The sequence below is a fragment of the Euprymna scolopes genome, chromosome 36 (genome assembly GCF_053919585.1).
Source record: "Euprymna scolopes isolate OS-2025 chromosome 36, ASM5391958v1, whole genome shotgun sequence".
NCBI classification, from domain to species: Eukaryota; Metazoa; Mollusca; class Cephalopoda; order Sepiida; family Sepiolidae; genus Euprymna; species Euprymna scolopes.
The window spans coordinates 94,476,842-94,497,361 of NC_136517.1; the positions used below are offsets into that span (position 1 = coordinate 94,476,842).

The following is a 20,520-nucleotide window of genomic DNA, read 5'->3' on the forward strand; positions in this document are numbered from 1 at the left end:
GAAGATGTGAGGTGACATGATGTGGCCTTCACTTGAAACCGCACCAAAGATCATAACCGTGGACGGAATCTTTGTTTTCGTCACCCTGAGCATGTCCCTATTATTCATGGTAATCCAGCAGTGCATTTTGACGGTGCTGGCAATGGTCCTGTTGTTATAACTTGGATCAGTAGAAAGCATGAGTTGTACAGCGACGCATCTACGATCTCGCTCGTTGAACAGTGTGTCACTTTCAGACATGATAAAAGGCTCCTATCGATCTTGGAATTTGTACACAACAGGTAACTAGAAGATGGTTTGCAACAAAAAAAGAAAACCGGTTTTCATCAAACGGAAATGGAATCATGTTGTCTTTTCTAGGGCAACAATTTTATCGTTCCACCCTGTATAAGCATTGCTGATGTGGTTTAGAATCTCTTCTTCCACTTTGCCTGTTGCGGTAATGATAAAACCAAGATAGTTGAACCGTTCAAGCTCTTCAAGAGTTTCCGTATTGAGAACAAGCGTTTGTTCTTCATTTGGAAGAAGGCCCGCTGTCTTATTGGCGTTTATCTTTATGTCGATTTTTGAAGCGTACAATTGCATCTTGTCAATTGTATCCATTAATTAATGTATGGAGAGTAGAAATTGATAAAGGGTTTGATTTTGCTTCCCTTATTTTGTTCTTTTGTCCTCGCATTCCGTGAGCTATATTTCTGACTAAGGGGAAATAATTGCTGTTGTCTGGGTCAGAATTTACCCATCTAATCCTCATTGTTTTTGTTGTATTTTCACGTGCTTATTATTGGATAAAAATATGGGTTTACCGTGTAGAAAGGGCATGCATATTAAGAGATTTGAAATGAGATGACAATGTTCTGTAATGATAAAAAACTGGAGAAATAAAGATTAGGAGTATTTTATACATGTCTGTGTTTATGGAGCAGCCATTACAGGAAGTGCCCAGGAGACCATAAGTTACTGATAGCTAAACATTATATATATATATATATATATATATATATATATATATATATATATATATAGTCTTTGAAGTTTTTAGCCTTTGAAACTATACAAAAAAATATTTTTTTGTATAGTTTCAAAGGCTAAAAACTTCAAAGACTATATATATATATATATATATATATATATATATATATATAGTCTTTGAAGTTTTTAGCCTTTGAAACTATACAAAAAAATATTTTTTATCATCCGTTAGAAAACCATCCAGTCAGTAAGTCATTTAATCACCTGCAATCATTGCATCAACTCGTTCTCGAATTTACTATAATACCAATAATTTATTTTTCAAGGGATCATCAGTTGTTTACCATGAAACACTGTTTCGGGGATTTAAAAACAAAACAGTATATTACATCATGGCTCCCTAGCAGTGTTGATCAAACACCACCACCCTTAGTCTTAGGAAGAAGACATGTTTCAAACATTTGATCCAATTTCCTATTCTTAATTGCAATTACTAACCTTTTCATACTATAAAAATGAATTTCTTATCTGTGCGATTCATCAATTTCCACATTTAAAATGGGTACATTTTTTAATTTTTTAATTTATCAGTCTTGTATTTATAAGATTAGGATTAATCCATTTAACTACTTATCACCCCCACTATGATTAGTATTTAGTATATTTACATTCTTATTTATTTAAAATTAGATATATAAAGGTTAAAAATATTTTTACATATATACATTTTTTTTTTTTTTTTTTTTTTTAATAAATTTATTATATGTAATTATAAATACATTTTATACATTGCTAATATAGTTTTGGATTTCCTTTATTAATATAGTCTGGTTTATTTTAAACGATTCAAAAACATCAGGATATATATATAATTATAAAAACTCAAATGACCTTGTAACGTTGTTTGTAACCCAACATCCAGTTTACAACTTCTGGTTGCATATGTGTACTCTTGCAGAATTTTACCTGCGCACTGAAAAAATTTATTCTCCATTTTTTAATACACTTTTCTAAAAACATTCATACATTTGTTTTTTACATGGGGGTCACCACTTATCAAGGCCCAAAGGCCATTCAGGGATAAGGGTTATTGCATGTACAGAAACCAATGAGATAGTATTGTAGTAATCATTAGTATTAGGGGTTTTGATAGAGTGTCTTACTTAAGGGGACGGTTTGTCAGGAGTTTGTTTATGTTGGACTTGAAGACGTCCAAGTTGTAGTCAGGTGGGAAACAGGCAAGCGGCAGAGAGTTCTAAGAAAGAAGCTTTGCTCATGGAATCTACGTTTGGATTTAGGCACAGATAAAGAGTGGGGAAAATTATTGACAGTAGTTTCAGCCAGACGGGTGTTTCTCGTGAAAGATAGGCGAAGGGGGGGACACTACACTACCAGCATAAATAAATAACCCCGAAAATATATATATATATATAATATATATATATATATATATATATATATATATATATATATATATATTTTTTACCAATAACTACTTTTTAAGGCACTTCGTCACAGACACAATATGGCCTGTTAAAAGCGATTTTAATTTCTATTCAATGCCGATAAAATGACAAACTACTGCGAAAACTAAAGCATTTAATCCAGAGAAGATAATAAAACTAATCATTTCTATGGTCTTATAGTATCACTGTCCTTACTCGACATTGCCAGGGAATAGTTTCATTTTCAATTAAAAAAAAAAAAAAAAATTTTAAATTACGATATCGTCTGATTATTAAATTATTAACCGGACCAAATTGTTATAAAACTATAATTTTGTTAATGTAACCTGGTTTTCAAATTCTGTTGGATGTAAAGAGCCTGAAAAACTTCAATACATGAGTCGTTGGCGAAGATTGTAAAAAGGCTAATTTAAATGACTTTCTATTCGATAGTTTAAAGACTTCTAAATTACAAATTTTAAAGGATCACGAAATAATTGAAAATTTGAATGAAAAAAAAATGAAAAGTTAAATGACCGACTTTACAAATGAAACAGATAAGCATTCTGGTGGATTTAATTTTGCAATTAAATTATCTTTAAAAATTATGTTTGTTTTAGTACTGTACCAACCACCCTATTGCATTTGATTAATAAACTAAAAAAATGTACTTTAATGTGTAATTATTAAGAGTTACCCTATGACGAGAAATACATGCACTTAGAACCTTTTTTTTATCTACGCTTTTAACATAAATAAATAAATCCGAAAGCATTTTTTTTTAAATTTTCTGTTACAAATACAAAAAAAAACGTTTTCACCCATAAAACATTAATCAAAATACAACACCATAATACGTTTCTGGCATAACAACTACATAAACACACATTCTTTTCATCAATACTTTTTATAATTGTTTATTTTTGAAACATAATCTCCAATCTTATCCCAAAACTATAAGAGAATCATTTTTTTAATGTAACAACACCCAAAACCATTTCATTGATCAATTTGCGTAATTTACACACAAAATAATTATTTAAACAGTTGGACAGAGTTATCCCCCTTACATTATTAATAACCATGGAACTAATGCGGCCCTTTATATCTAGAGGGCGTGATTAAAATCTTTTTTTTTTTTCTTCTTCCAATTTTTTAAAAGTCGTCTGCTTACATTCTTATTGCCGATTTTCCAGTAGCTGATTAACCTTACCATAGCTTGGCATACTCCTGTATTTTATCTGCACCCGCCAAATGGAAATCCGGATCGGTTAATGCATACATTCCTATTACATTAAATAGTGTTTTCTTTTGTTGTTTTTTAAACAGAAAATACTTGAATTTATTCGGTCATATTTTTTGCACATATTAAATCCATTTTTTTAACAAATTTAATATTCTAAATTCTTCATAAGTTGTTAAACAAAGCTGTAAAAAATTTTTTACATTCTTTGTAGAACAAGTGTCACGCTCGTACATGAATTCCATAGCTAATATAACATACTGACCCAACGGGTCACGGGTAGTCTAGTATATAATGTATAGTAAGTTATAAAAATATATATGGCAATTTATAACTTACTACCTAGCTCTACCTATGTATTGAGCACTGTTGAAGTAAATAATATTTTATATTTTCATATATTTATGTGATTAAATGAAGTTGTCATATATATATATATATATATATATATATATATATATATATATATATATATGGTGGAGTAGAAATAATGCATGACAGGTGATAATTTTTTCATCAATTTATTCAAAAAATTAGCCATTTTATTAAGTGTGGAATATATATCATTTTAGTAATGCAAAATTTCAAATACTCCTGTTATTACTGCCTCACCCTATGTATATATATATATATATATGTATATATATATATATATAAACTACTTCATTTATTCACATAAAATTAATATACGAAAGTATAGATTTATGCGTAAACTTTAAGTATTTACTTCAAAAGTGCTCAATACGTAGGTAGAGCTAGTTAGTAATTTATAAAATATATATGGCGATTAAGCTACACTGAATATTCGGCGTTTCATCTACTCTGAGGAATCCTAGAGTGGATGAAACGCCGAATATTCAGTGTAGCTTAATCGCTATATATATTTTATAAATTACTATATATATATATATATATATATATATATATATGTATATATAACTCTGAGGATTAAGGACAATTCACTTCATTTGTGTTTCCTTTTTGAAAAATAAATGTTTTTAACTCTTGCTAAACTGTTTATCAACATATTTTATTCTTTGTTCTCATATATATGCTCCTCGTCTTGAGTTGAGCATATTGAGAAGTGATACACGAATTACCATTAGCATATAAGCGACGCTCTTTGTGTAAACAAATCGAGTTGAGGTATTTCGGACAATGTCAAAACATCGTTAAGCTCACTACTCGCTCAGCAGTCGCCGATAGCGTAATGGTTAGGAGCCTTGACTGTCGTACAGACGGTCAGGTTTCAATCCTGGCTTGATGTAGTTGCCTGCCTAGCCGCACTGATGAGCTGTGAAACAGCGAAACAGTACTGTATGTGGATGACTATATATATATATATATATATATATATATATATATATATATATATATATATATATATAATTTTATATATTACATAAGCCTGACGAATCCTAGTATGGATGGAACACAGAATATTCTGTGTAGCTTAATTGCCGTATATATTTTTATAACTTACTACCTAGCTCTACCTATGTATTGAGCACTGTTGAAGTAAATACCTATAGCTTACACATAAAATTATACCTTCGTATATTAATTTATGTGATTAAATGAAGTAATCATTATATATATATATATATATATATATATATATATATATATATATATGTTCATAATTTTTTTACTTTGTTTTAGCTCCTTACATTAACTGGCTTCATGCCTTGTCTGGAGCGATTTCCATTAGAAAAACAAAAAAATCTCGTGATAGTCCATTATCTTTTCTGACAAATAGTATTGATTTTAGGCAATCCTGCTCCAACGCAGCTGTTCTAATAGTCATCTCTGAATGCAAGTATTATACATTGGATAAGACAATATAACCAATATAAAATAATACAAAGTAAGTTATAACAAGTTTATTGCACAACGGTACAATATAACAAATAGACATTGACACATTTTTCTAATAGAGCGCATATGGCCACATGTGAGAAAATCAGCAGCAGCTTATGATAACTGACTGGCAAAAATAGCAGCAGCAGCAGCCATCTTAGCACATATGCAAATTAAGCAAGTGTGCATGCGCTGACATCACAAGAAGGAAAAGAGAAAAAAAAAGGCAGAAAAATGACAGTACGTGGTCGAGCAGAGAGACTGATTGGACGTGTTTTGACACTTGTGCTGCAAGAGAAAAAATACACTGCATAGTCGAAAAAGCAGAAAAGGATCAGATGTGATCCAGTATCCCAGGTATTTGAATTTATCAACTTGTTTAACTGGTACATTGTGACAGAGTTAGTATATAAAAGAAAAATGACAATATTAGAAGAAATTCTTAATAATTTTACCAACATTATGTGTCGTACAAGATAGTTGGTGCTGATATCCCGAATTTTCAAGAATAAAATCTCTTCATCAGGGAAGAAAAGAAACGTCTGCAACTGTTTGGCAAGGCTTTTCTTTGTTTTATTTTTGTATTTATTACTTTATTTCTTTGTTTTTTTGGTATCCATGGCCAGAAGTCAGTCACACAGTCGAGCTGTCAAATCAATTACCAAGATACACGTTGTGATGAATATTAAGTATTGTTAGGAATTATTATAGTTTTTTTTTTTTTAAACTCTTTTTATTTGTTTATTCATTTACATGTATATATTTTGTCTGTGTTTCATCTAACCTTTTTTGTCGGTGTTTCATTTAACCTCTTGTCAATTTATTATATACTAGCAGATGTACCTGGCGTTGCCTGGTATTAAACGTAACATTAAATTCCCTCCAAAAAAAAAAAATGAAGTAAAAAAAAAAAAAAACGAAAGAAACTGAGACATGTGCATGCGAGTATTCATTTTTCTAAACAGTTCACTTCTTGTAAGTAAAAAAAAATACTCGAGCTGAGATCGAAACCAGAACCTAGACAGTGAGTCAAGTACGATAACAATTAGGCCTGCTTGCCACGATCATTTAAAAGTGTTTTCAAACCTACTTATTTTTAACATGAGAAAGCTGTTATATGAACGATTCATGTATGCGCAGTCATGAAACAGTTGACAAATAGATAAAAAGATCTGATACCCCCCCTCCCCCCCAAGTACCAATTTTTCAACTTTGACCTCTTAGCAGCCCTTTTTTTCCGGATGAGAACCAATTAAAAAGTTTCCCACTTGTCTGAATACCCTATATACCAAATTTCAAGTTTGTAGATTAAAATTTCGTTGAGTAGATAGGTTGAGAGTTGTCTTCACACGCAAACACACACACACACACATGCACACACACACATGCACACACGCATGCGCGCACACACACACACACATGCGCACACACACACTTTCGCATTTTTATAAGTAGATCATTCTTGATTAGTAGTCAAGGGCCTAATAGAATTATTTGTTTGTTATTACTAGTTATCGTCATTGACAGATTTCAAGTCATTGTTGTCATTGGCAGTACTCTGATACGAGTATACATTTTGCTCATCGACACTTTTTATGATGTGAAACAAGTCCTATCTGTGCACAGAAGAGGTGGCTGCAACCGTGAAAGGGGAGACTAGGAAGGTTCACAGGTTATTGACCTCCAACTTTACTTTGGGTTCTTTTTGTTTCCTCTTCTTCGTTTCGTCTTCCGTTCTTTTCAAAGATTTCGCTGTTTACATATATTTGTCTTCTCCAGCTCTTCCTGTTGGTTGCATTGGCTTCCCAGTAGTTTGTGTAATTTTGGTTGCCGTAAGAGTAGATTTCAGCTTATCTTTAAAACGGTGTCTTAGTACGCCACTGGGTCTGAATCAAAAACTTGTTTGTTTTTTTTTACATGGGGGATCACCACTTATCAAGGCTCTGAAGCCAACTCGGGGATAAGAGTTATTGTGTTTACAATAATCAATGGGATAATATCGTAGTAATAGTTGGTATTGGAGATTTGATAAAGTGTCTTACTTAAGAGGGCGATTAATCAGGAATTTGTTTATGTTGGACTTGAAGACATCCAAGTTGTAGTCAGGTGGGAAACAGACAAACGGAAGAGAATTCCACAGGCGTGCACTTCTCAGAAAGAAGCTTTGTTCATGGAATCTACGTTTTGATTTAGGCACAGATGAAGAGTAGGGAAATTACTGATAGGCAGTTATCAGGCATTTGGGCAAGGTGTCCAGCCTATCGTAGATGGTGTCTTATTATTAGGGCTAGGACAACAGCATATTCTTTTCATTGTTTTGACTCTTGAGTGCGTATGCGTTGATATTTTATAAGCTTTTATATGGACTGATGTTGTTCTCGGTGGATTAACTGTGTCTAACTGTGTCGGATATATACTTGAGAGTCAAAACAATGAAAAGAATATGCTGTTGTCATATCCCTACTTATTATTATTACAAGTTGTGACTTAAAAAAGCCATTTAAAATTGGTTAAATATTTTAGAAAATTTTTTTTTTTTAAATATAAATCTTTGTCTTTGCCAGATTTTTTTTTTTCAATACTTTAAACAAAAAAAACAAAAAAAAAATACTTAAACAAATAATACAAAAAAAAATACTTAAACAAATAATACAAAAAAAATACTTAAACAAATAATACAAAAAAAAATACTTAAACAAATAATACAAAAAAATACTTAAACAAATAAAACAAAAAAAATACTTAAACAAATAATACAAAAAAAAATACTTAAACAAATAATACAAAAAAAAATACTTAAACAAATAATACAAAAAAAAATACTTAAACAAATAATACAAAAAAAAATACTTAAACAAATAATACAAAAAAAAATACTTAAACAAATAATACAAAAAAAAAATACTTAAACAAATAATACAAAAAAAATACTTAAACAAATAATACAAAAAAAATACTTAAACAAATAATACAAAAAAAATACTTAAACAAATAATACAAAAAAAATACTTAAACAAATAATACAAAAAAAATACTTTAAAGAAAAACAAAAAACAAAAAAAAAAAAAAGGTGAAAAACGCGCACTTTAGGGGGTGGTCACTCTCGTACAGGTCCGCCAATTTTTTTAAATATAAATCTTTGTCTTTTTCCAGATCTTCCTTTTCAACACTACACCCGGGACAGTCTGGACGTAAACCGAAATCGGCATTCTCCAAATTCATCGGAAACTCTGGAAATCTACCACAGTGTTTCCGATTTTCATCAAGAAAAGATCGACGCCAATGAACAGAAACTAAAAGAATCTAATCAAAGACTTAACGAATTAGCAGGAAATATTCGGTAAGTAATGCGAGTCGCAAAGGCAGGCTTAGATCTGATGACCTCAGAGGCAGACTAAATCTGGATAGCATAGGGAGATAGGTACAGAACAGGAGACTTTGATGGTATGGTTACATTGAAAGAATAGTTAGTGCTTAGATTAGTAGATGTAGAACAGTTCAGGTAGCAGGGTCAGTTGAAAGAAGTGGGACAAGGAAAACCATAGGAGGATGTATTTGAAAGAAAGAGGGATAAATAAAGACCTGGCCAGAGATAAATTAGTTTGGAAGTCATTTTCTAAAAAGCCGTTCAACAGATGTCTAGAAGTGTACGCCGTGTTTAGTTTCAGAACAGTTTCTGATGGTTCGTTGTTCTACACAAGTCCTGAGAGGTGACTGGTTTGCAGTAGACAGAACTGTTTCCGATGGTTCGTTGTTCTACACAAGTCCTGAGAGGTGACTGGTTTGCAGTAGACAGAACTGTTTCCGATGGTTCGTTGTTCTACACAAATCCTGAGAGGAGACTGGTTTGCTGTAGACAGAACTGTTTCCGATGGTTCGTTGTTCTACACAAGTCCTGAGAGGTGACTGGTTTGCAGTAGACAGTTCCACAGAGCAAAAGATTCTTACCGTGTCGAGACGGAAAAAACATATGCGAAATTGCTACAGAAAGGTTTAATATTGATGGAGCAATTCTAGTTTCTGATTGCTTTTTTTTTTTTTTACACAGGCAGCACTGCATTATCAAGGCCAAGAGGCCACTCAAGGATAAGGGTTAAAGAGTGTACAGTAGAAATTGGAAAATATAGTAATCATTAGTAATGAAAATTCGGTAAATTTGTTAACTTATATGGAACGGCTCATCAAGAACTTGTTTACGTTAGACTTGAACACAACCATATTGTAGTCAGTTGGAAAGCAGGAAAACGGAAGACAATTCCACAAGCGTGCTGTTCTAAGAAAGAAGCTTTGTTCATGGAATCTACGTTTAGGTTTAGGCACAGATAAAGAGTGGGGGGAATTATTGATAGTGTTTTGTGCTAGACGAGTGTTTCTTGTGAAAGTTTGGCGAGGGGGGGACCATAGACTGAAGCTCAGTCGACCATTTTCCATGAAAATAACGATACATCAGAGACAAGCTCGCAACATCTCTTCTGTGAGATAGAGGTTGCAGAACGTGAATTAATTTGATTCGTCAGTTCCTAGCAGCATCGTTTATAAATGAATCGCCCGACTGTGCGAGATCACACCCCATCTGAATCAAAAATATTGCAACAACATGAGAGCATGTAAAATACAGATGCTAAACCGAACGATGGGAAGATGTGACACAAGGATTGAAAAGTGAGATTGAAAAGCCAGAAGCCTAGGGCAAGAGCAATCTGACCTGTGAAAAATGTCTGGGCAGCCCCGTCAGCATTTTTTCAGGCCATTAGCCATAAAATAACCCCTTCTCAAAGAGAAAAGGCAAAACCTAGGAAGGTGAACCTCCTAGAACTTCCCAGGACCAGTAACATACCAGGATCAAAAGGGAAAAGGACATTTCAAAAAGAACTTAGATTGTTGATTTGGGGGTCGAGGGGAAAAAATAACCCCCAAACGAACATTATATGTTAAAACATAGCAATTATATATTGACATATCGTTGATATATTAATAACTAGCAGGATCCGTTAACCGGTGTTGCCCAGTGGAAGTATGTCCCTCTTCTCTCGTAGAAAAATTAAAATACGGATGTTGTTGTTGTTGTTTCCCAACACCCCATCTCCTCATATTAAGAACGGCTTTTGGAATGGTCACTGGCAACATCCCCATGTTTAGAACGGCTTTCAGAATAGACACCTCATTTTGGTAGTGGGTTTTACTGTCAAAATATTTGCCACAAATTTAACCTTGATACTCGCTGTCAGGATCCCCACGTGCAAATAATATGAACCAACAAAGAAATTTTGAGGTGACAGTGTCGGTCGGATATAATTAGATTTGTTTCTCGCCCTTGCATACTAATCTGGCGGCCAGTGATTTAAAGTGCATAATACAGGGCTTTATATCGTGAAAACTACTTGCATCCACCAAATAAAAATGAGATTTTTTTAATCAGCATTGTGGAAAACCTATAAAAGTCAGCATTTTATAGCAAAGTGTGTAGGTAGATCTAAGGTAAAGACTTATCTTTAAATAAAAACAAAAAAAAAACAATTGATCTCTAATCAAACAGGTCCGTTTAATTGGTTATCCTGTGCCAGTGAAAAGTGTCCGTCATCAGTGCGGATTAATTTTCTCCTGGTCCTAAAATATATGCAAGCATATTTTTAAACTAAATTTAAACAGCTTGCATATTTTTTTTTTTTTTTTTATCAGTAATTTTTTTTCTATGGATGGATATTTATTATTAAAATGTAATGAATAAATTAACATCCAAATATGCTTGAAAATAATTTATTTTACTAAAACCTGCGCAAAGAATGAGTCACTACGAGAACCATAGCCGTCTTCAAAAAACAAAAAAAATTGAACAAAGGAAGTAATTCACTTCCGGAGTTCTTTTTTTCATTACATAAACAAAAGTTGTTCAAAATTTGTTTCACTAAATTTTTTTTCCGATTCATTTAAATGGAACAAAATCCATGCTAAAATATCCCTTAGTTTCGGGATTGAAACTGTTCACTAAGGTAGACAAAAGAGAGCTATGGTAGAGTTTAAATTAGGTTGTGACAAATGACAATAGCAAAAAAAGCACGGAATAATGAATGTGGATATATTTAGATTTGGTTTGTGGATACTTTACAATTGACAATGAGTTTTATGATTCTAAGGATTGGCAAGGGGTTTTACGATGTTGTTAACGACAATAGAAACAATTTACGAACAAAAACATCTAGTTTACAACAGTAAGAGTTCAGGGAGAGGTTTTGCAACAGAAACACCAGTTTTAACAAGAGTTGGAATTTGGATGCAGAAGAAAGCAGATCATGGCTTGGGACAAGTCAGGAAAGCTTTGGAAGATTAGGATGAATTGACGGTAATTGACTGATATGACCTAAACAGATCTTACTTGTGGACTAACGTGTAGAGGGCAGATAGACATACACACACACACATTGGTATATGTGTAAAACATCGGTGTTTTCTTTGTTTTTTCCGTGTTGTTTTATTGTTTACACTTACCAACGGTCGATAATGCGTAAAAGACGACCACAAGGCCATAAAAAGATAAGAAGATGAACAAAAAATCCACGGCAAACAACTTTGAGGCGGCATGGTGTCAGTTGGGTCACGTGGTGTCACACTAATATATAAAAGTTCATCTTATATCTACTTGTGAAGTAAATAAAGGGTTCCATTCAAAATTCTATTCAGATTCATTCAGTTCAACAAGATACACCTGAAGAAGGTTGGAGGTTACATCAACCAAAACGTCTGAAGACTCCAAATAATAAGTATAAAAGTGCATCTCATAGATAAATAAATGGTAACCCCCCCCCCCGACGGGATTTGAAAACCATTAATTAGCCTTTGTCCTCGAGTGGCTTTAGGCCTTGAAATTCTACTAATAATTTGATTTGTTTTGTTTCATTGTTAGCCTTAAAGAAGCATTCGTGCAGGAATTGCTAAAGAAACAAAAAGCCGCTGTGAAACTCAATGAAGAATACAAGAATAAAATCCAAGAACAAGAAAAGGTGAGCATAAATTGAAAGAAGGAAAAAATAATTATAATAAAGTCACAATAATAGCCCAAAACTTAAGGATGAACTACCATAACAACACTGAGAAAATTACCAAAACCAATACTTTCTCTCGATTGACTAAATTGGATTAGTTTAGTTTTGATGACTTTAGAAAGCGATTAAATTTGGAATATGTACAAAAGAGTAGACTTCAATGGTATGGCCATTGTTATATCGTGGGATGCGTTAGGATTAATATAACATAAAATATCTTACCGCAGGGTGTCCAGCCTTCACGTGGGTATGTTTGCAGCACATAGTAATTGTCTGTATTTTTGAGATGAGGTGTTTTCATTGATTGAGATTGTCGGACTGACATCCTCATCTCGGCCGTTTTGCCCTCCGGCCTTTGTCAGGTGTTTTGTATCAAACTGGGGAACTGTTTGTTAGGAGTCTCGAACCCAACCCTTTATTATTATTACGGGGGTACCGTGTTCGGACTCCAGCTAGGCTCTGGGACATAGTTGCTGATTCTAGTGACATATGGTCGAGTGGTCCTAGACGTTGTATCAAAGTTTACAGTTACCCAAAGGTGCTGAGTTCAATACTGAATGAAGGCAGTGAAAAGTAGCATTCAAAACAGAGAATCAGCAACTATGTCCCAGAGCCTAGCTGGAGTCCGAACACGGTACCCCCGTAATAATAATAAAGGGTTGGGTTCGAGACTCCTAACAAACGATTCCCCAGTTCGATACAAAACACCTGATGAAGGCCGGAGGGCAAAACGGCCGAAACGTTGTGACGATAACAACCAAGATGAGGAAGTCAGTCCGACAATCTCAATCAATGATTTGCAGCACATGATGAAAGAATGGAATAATTATGAACAAATAAGAAAATTACACTCAGTTACATAACGATATACGTTTATTATGGAGATACACACACGTAACAACAATTTAAACATATTGCATGAAAGGTTAGAAATCAAAGTATGATAACAAGAACGAACGAGAATGATGCTCATTTCTCCATTTTGAAAGTCACTCTCTTTTCCATCCACTCTCTCTACTTCCGGTCGTTGATCTCGCAAGAAAGCACAAGAATTCAAAGTCTTAGATTCGGACAAGGGGAGGCAACTTTGCCCAAAGAAGTAAAGAATTACTCCCCTTGCATTATACTCTTGTATCGTCTTAACAGCTATGTTGAAGAATGGAACGTTCCTAAGTTAGTAGATATAGAACAGTTGAGGTAGCAGGGTCAGTTCAGAGGAGAATGCTAAGGATTAAAGTCCAATCTATGGTTCCCCCTTTGCAAAACTTTCACAAAAAAAAAAAACACTCACTACAAAAAAACACTACACTTCACCAACGTCTGAAGGGAAATGTGCCAGGCATTACCATCACAATCATTGTACGCCAAAAAAAAGAAAAAAGAAAATAACTTTAAAAAAAAAAACAACAGTTCATTAACATTCAGTCCGTGTAGTGAAAAGGCAAAGAACATATCTTTCGCCATTATGTTTTCTAATTATTCAAGTTCGTCTCCCCCCGAAGAAAACCAAACAACAATAGGTTATATATTTGATGCAACTTTGTTCGTGACTTTTCATCAGAGCAAAATCTTCTACATTTCTACTAAAGTTGCGTTTCTCCCAGCTTCCAAAGCGCAGAGACGATATCTTTCGTGTTGTCTGACTTTGACTCCAAACTCCAAACTGAACTACACGTCTTTCCACATCTATCTAATTACATCATGTAACATTAAGATCACGCGATGTCATCGCTAAAATCATCTCCATTGTTTATGTTCTAACATTCTTGTTTGTTTTAAAATTCCTACGTCGATATTCCTGATACATTTCTACGATAATATTTTAAAAAAAAATTTTTTATTACATTTTCAGGCAAATTGCAACTTTGACATGGGGGCTACTATCAGGGACATAAGCTACAAGGATACTATGTGGGGAGTTTGTCAGCAAGATGTCGGTTCACGTTACACTTGAACTTATGCATGTTAGTAAAGTTGGGGAAGCAGAAACCCAGAAGGGAATTCCAAAGTCTAGTAGTTCTAGGGAAGAAACTACTGGAGTAGAAGGCTCTCTTACATCTAGGGATCTCAACTGCGAAGGGGTGGGATTTTGCTGCTTGTTGGGTTTGTCGGGGGTATTTACGTCGAGGGGGTACAAGGGCTTGCAGTTCATCGGAGCATTCACCGTTAAAGTACTTGTAGAACAGGCAAAGGGATGCAGCATTTCATCGATGGAACAGAGGCTGAAGCTTAGATGGCAGTTTAGGACCTATTAGGTTGACGACTTTCTTTTGAACCTTGTCTAGGAGTGAGAGACTAGTAGCAGATGCACCAGCCCAAATGTGACAACAGTACTCCATACATGGACGAATGGTGGCCTTATAGAGGTACAGGATACTTTCGGGTATTAGTAGCTTTCTAGCACGGTAGAGAGAACCTACCTTTTTCGCAGCAATCCCGGCAATGCTCTCAATGTAATTGTTCCAACTCATGTTTCCTGTGAACATTAGGCCGAGGAGTTTAAAAGATGTACTTTCAGATAAAGAGTCTTTGGCCATTGCTATTGGTGGTAGAGAAGGTTTCTTGTAGTGATTGAAGGAAACAAGTTTAGTATTGGCAGCATTTTGTCCCTATTCCACTACAGAACGCTCTTTTACATCTAAGGATCTCAACTGTGAAGGGGTGGGATTTTGCTGCTTGTCGGGTTTGTCGGGAGTATTTAAATCGAGGGGGTACAAGTGCTTGCATTTCGTCGGAGCATTCACCATTAAAGTACTTGTAGAACAGACAAGAGGGATGCTACATTTCGTCGATGGGACAGAGGCTGAAGCTTAGATGACAGTTCAGGGCCTATCAGATTGGCGACTCTCTTTTGAACCTTGTCTAGGAGTTGTTTTTTTTTACACAGTGATCACCATTTATCAAGGCTCGGAAGCCACTCAGGGATAAGGGTTATTGCAAGTACATTACGTTAGTGTGGAAGTGAGAGACTAGTAGCAGATGTACCAGCCCAAATATGACAACAATACTCCATACATGGGTGAATGGTAGCCTTACAGAGGTACAGGATACTTTCGGGCGTTAGTAGCTTTCTTGCAGGTTTCTTGTAGTGATTGAAGGAAACAAGTTTAGTATTGGCAGCATTGAATGTGACCATCCATTTTTGTCCCTATTCCACTACAGATTAGAGGTCATCCTCTAGTGTTTCTGCCATCATTATAATAATGTTGGCTTATGTTCAAAATGAATGTTTCTGTTTGGAGCACAATTGAACCATAATACATAACATTTTCATTTAAAACTTTTATTCAAGCCATGATAAATAAGTTTTAAAAATCCGCAGTAGGTTCTCTACAGTGCAATATAGACAACAATGTACTGTGAACTAAGTCACTGTGAGAAGACGTGAAGCTCCCTCCAGGTTCACTGCAATGGGTCCCTAACTAGTTAGTAGCACAGTAGAGAGAACCTACCTTTTTCGCAGCGGTCCTGGCAATGCTCTCAATGTAATTTTTCCAACTCATGTTTCCTGTGAACGTTAGGCCGAGGAGTTTAAAACATGTACTCACAGCTAAAGAGTCTTTGGCCATTGCTATTGGTGGTAGAGAAGGTTTCTTGTAATTATTGAAGGAAACAAGTTTAGTCTTGGCAGCATTGAATGTGACCATCCATTTTTGTCCCCATTCTACTACAGATTGGAGGTCATCCTCTAGTGTTTCTGCCATTTCTTTAGATATGTGTTCATTTGTTTTCCTGTCGTGTCTGTTTTAGAGCTTGATGTCATTTATGAATATCTATAATATAAAGCTGAATGTCTGTGTGTGTGTGTGTGTGTGTGTGTGTGTGTGTGTGTGTGTGTGTGTGTGTGTGTGTGTGTGTCTGGTCACGAATAGGCTCCTATATGGTTGACTATTTTAAAAAACTGATTACATATAATAATAGAAGATATATCGAGACACAGGAATGGGTATGTTTGATCTGGCAGAACGGTGGTTCATTAAAATTGTGGGGTCTGTGTTCACGCCTGATCCACAAAGTATGGAAATAATAAATTTAAAAATTAAAAAAAAACGTTTACAAGTGTTTTTGATATAGATGTACATAATAATACTTTGATAAGTATGTTTTAACTTAAATAGGGATAGTATAATAAAATTGTGGGGTCTGCGTTCTCGCCTGGCCTCCATATAAATGGAAATAGGCACAAACTTTAATAAAGACTTTTCATATCTATCTGCATAAATATACTTTGATAATTATGTTTCAGTTTGAAGAAATATGGTATAATAAAATTATAGGGTGTTCGTTCGTGCCTGACCTCTATAGAATGGAAATATGTCACAAAGTTTAACAAGGTTTTTTAATATAGATCCACAGAATATTGTGATAAGTTTTCAGTGTGAGCAGGTATGGTATAATAAATTATTGGGTTTATCTATTTTATTTTTACTTTCATCATATTTTGTTTTGGTTTTGATACCCCCAAATTCGAAGCTATCTCTTTACAACCCTTCCTTTTCATAACCTATCATACTTTCATAAATCAGAGTCGATTTTCTGTAGGCTGTTTTTTAACCCATTCAAAGACGGACATTTTTGCTAGTTAGGAATAATAGAGGTCCAAGGATAGACCCTTGAGGCACTTTCGCATTTGTTTAAAAAAAAGTAAGTATGAGGATTGAACCCGAACCGGTGAGGCAAAGTTGTAAATTAAAGTGTGAAAAAAAAACGTGCGACGTTAACAATTGCCCCACCGCGAGATGCTAATGGAAACACGTTTGAATTTATTTAATTACTTGGATTTAGCAGGTGCTCATTTTAATGAGTTAATGAGGTCAAGTTTGACTGCGGGATAGTATTCATTTACTGCTGAACCCTCCCCCCCCACGATGTTATAGGAAAAAGACTAACCCACATGCGGCGAGCGACAAATATTGAATATTAATCTTCCTGAAATCGAGCAAATTAAATAGACAGGCAAGCTTCTTTGTTAACTGTGAGATATTACGATTTATATGTGATATAAAAAGTTTTAAAAAGTTGTGAAGCGAGCGACCGCTTCTCTGAAAAAAGCCTTTTGTTGACATACAGAAAAAGCGAACACACATACATACATACATACATTTTCGCTTTTATATATATAGATAATTTTATTCTGGACTTCCCATCAAGACGTTGTAAATTTCAACATTATCCTAAAGTTATGTTTCTCTCAGCTTCCGAAACGTGGAGACGATATCTTTTCCAGTCTGACTCCAAACTCTAAAACTAAAAATTTTTCCATGTATTATTAGTCCCTGTGGTTTTGTTTTATTATTATTCTATAGACTTCGAGCACAAATAAAGCCACAAAAAACATTTGAGACAGAGAGAGTGAGGTGCTAGGCTATAGAGATGGAAATCGATAAAAATGACACACGTGTTAGTCGCCGTGCTCTTTTGGCGATATACGAGTAATTTTATTAGGTTAGTTTCTGACCAGCCTTAAGGTGAAATGCTAGGCTTTTTTAGGGGCAGTAGTCTTTATAGCAAAATTTAAAGTGAACGTAAACTTTTATTAGTCGGAAATGAAAATTGTCTGAACATTTCCATTTCCTTTTTGATTAATAGTCACGCGAATCCGCCATTAAATATGTCTATTACGAAGCTATCTCGTTACATCATTAACTCCCTGCGACTAAGACACAAATTGGATAATCTACTTTTGTCACGTTTTTTGTTCATGTTCTAAAATTCTTTTACACCAAGTTAACATTTTTGAAAAGTATTTTATATTTCAACATAAAAAATTTTAACTGTAAATATTTATTTCACTTTGATAACATTATTCCTGACATTCTACTTTTACAAATATCAAAAACAATCATAATAATAATTGTCCAGATAATTTGGTTTTGCCCGGTTAGTATCTAACACTTTTCCATATAGGTAAAGTACTTGCTGTTCGGGTTCCTTCTTGTGTAACATTTTCGTCATGTGGGTAGGAAAAGTAGACTAAAGGCGGCTAAAGAGTTTTTGCCCGATCAATATCTAACATTTGTTGTGGGTTGTCCTATGTGATCCACCTTTCTAAGCTGCCAACATACTTGTTGGGATTCATTTTACCCTGAAAAAAAAAAAATTAAATTTTCACACATAAGAATGCGGTAATAATTCTGAGGATAAGTTCTGAAACAGAAATATGGCGATAGCTTTTGTGAGAAGAAACACGACAAATGTATATAATGTTTAGAGAACAAAATGGAACACATACATTAAATCCGTTACCAAATTGACACTTCTAACGATTACTATGATATTGTCCTTTTGACGATTGTAGACATTTTAACCGTTATCCTCGAGTGGCCTCTGGCCCTTGATAAGTGGTGATTCCTTTGTAAAAAAAAAAAATTAAAGACTAGCAGAGGGCATTGCTGGTCATAAAATATACTTAGAATTCATGCAGATTTTGTATCTTTTATTATTAATTCTTTATTGAATATGATATATATATATATATACTAGTGATTTCAAAATTTAAAAAAAAATGCCTCGGGTACCATCAGCTTGAATTGAAACCAAAACATTAAGCGCTCCAGTTGCCATTTGAGGTAACCTGACAGATAGATAAGAAAAGTTTTAAATTAAACTACTTTAAATGACCAAGTTCTCCCCGATTCTCTCTCCTCTGATCTTGAGCAAGTGGTACAATGGGGAAAGAGGTGGCTTGTTACTTTTAATGCATCTAAAACCAAGCTTCTATCTTTGTATCATCAACGTTCTGATCCCGATCTGGCATCAATTGAAATGAATGGCTCTCGTTTTGGGGAAGCTCCATGTTTTGACAAGCTTCTGGGCTTGACCTTTACACCTGATCTAAAATGGAATACATACATCAAATCCGTTGCCAAGGTCGCTGGAAAAATGATGGGATCCTTCTATTGATCCAATAGATATCTACCTGCTGATGCAATTCTCTACCAGGTACGTCCAAGGTTGAAGTATTGCTGTCACATCTGAGCAGGAACTGCTAGAAAGCACTTATTCTGCCTTGATAGAGTTCAGAATAGATGTCATAGCCTCGTAGGGGATGTCGTTTTCTCTTCCCTGCAACCTCTTTCTCACAGAAGAGATGTTACGAGTTTGTTTCTGTTTTATCGTTATTTTCATAGCAAGTGCTCGACTGAGCTCCAATCTATGCCCCTCCCTTGCCAAACTTTCACTAGGAACACCTGTCTAGCAGAAAACACTATCAATAATTTCCCCCCACTCTTTATCTGTGCCTAAACCTAAATTTAGATTCCATGTACAAAGCTTCTTTCTTAGAACTGCACGCCTATGGAATTGTCTTCCATTTTCCTACTTTCCAGCTGACTACAATATGGTTGTCTTCAAGTCTAATGTAAACAAGTTTTTGATGAGCCGTTCCATATAAGTTAACAAATTTATCGAATTTCCATTACTAACGATTACTTTGTCCAATTGTCTACTGTACACTCTTTAACACTTATCCTTGAGTGGCCTCTTGGCTTTGATAAGTGGTGATGCCTTTGTAAAAAAAAAAAAAAAGAGAGAGAAATTTTACTGGGTGAGTAAAAATGGCATTTAATACAACAAGAAAAAGATGATTATTATTAATTATTAAATCATTTCTTTCTGATAGGTTCATAAGAGTAGTAGTTGAGGGGCAAAAATCAGAAGCTCACAGTATTAATGCCGGTGTCCCTCAGGGATCCATCCTGGGCCCAACTCTTTTCCTGATCTACATTAATGATCTTCCAAATCATATCCTTACATCATTTGTAGACATTTATGCTGACGACACTACCATTTATGGTAGCACATCTAAGACAGTAAATGACCAAGTTCTCTCCAATTCTCTCTCCTCTGATCTTGAGCACGTAGTACAATGGGGAAAGGAGTGGCTGGTTACTTTTAATGCATCTAAAACCAAGCTTCTCTCTTTACATCATCAACATTCTAATCCACATTTGTCATCAAT

At 34.5% G+C, this 20,520-nt stretch overlaps 1 protein-coding gene across 3 annotated transcripts in view; it reads left to right on the forward strand.

Moving 5' to 3' along the window:
* The window catches only part of LOC145260683 (kinesin-like protein KIF7), a 109,553-nt gene that overhangs the window by 46,559 nt on the left and 42,474 nt on the right, over positions 1 to 20,520 (forward strand). For all 3 annotated transcript variants that reach the window (XM_080119067.1, XM_080119066.1, XM_080119065.1), the window contains exons 6-7: positions 8,674 to 8,860; positions 12,422 to 12,518. In XM_080119067.1, the coding sequence (XP_079975193.1) occupies positions 8,674 to 8,860; positions 12,422 to 12,518 (284 nt within the window). The remainder of the gene's footprint in view (positions 1 to 8,673; positions 8,861 to 12,421; positions 12,519 to 20,520) is intronic.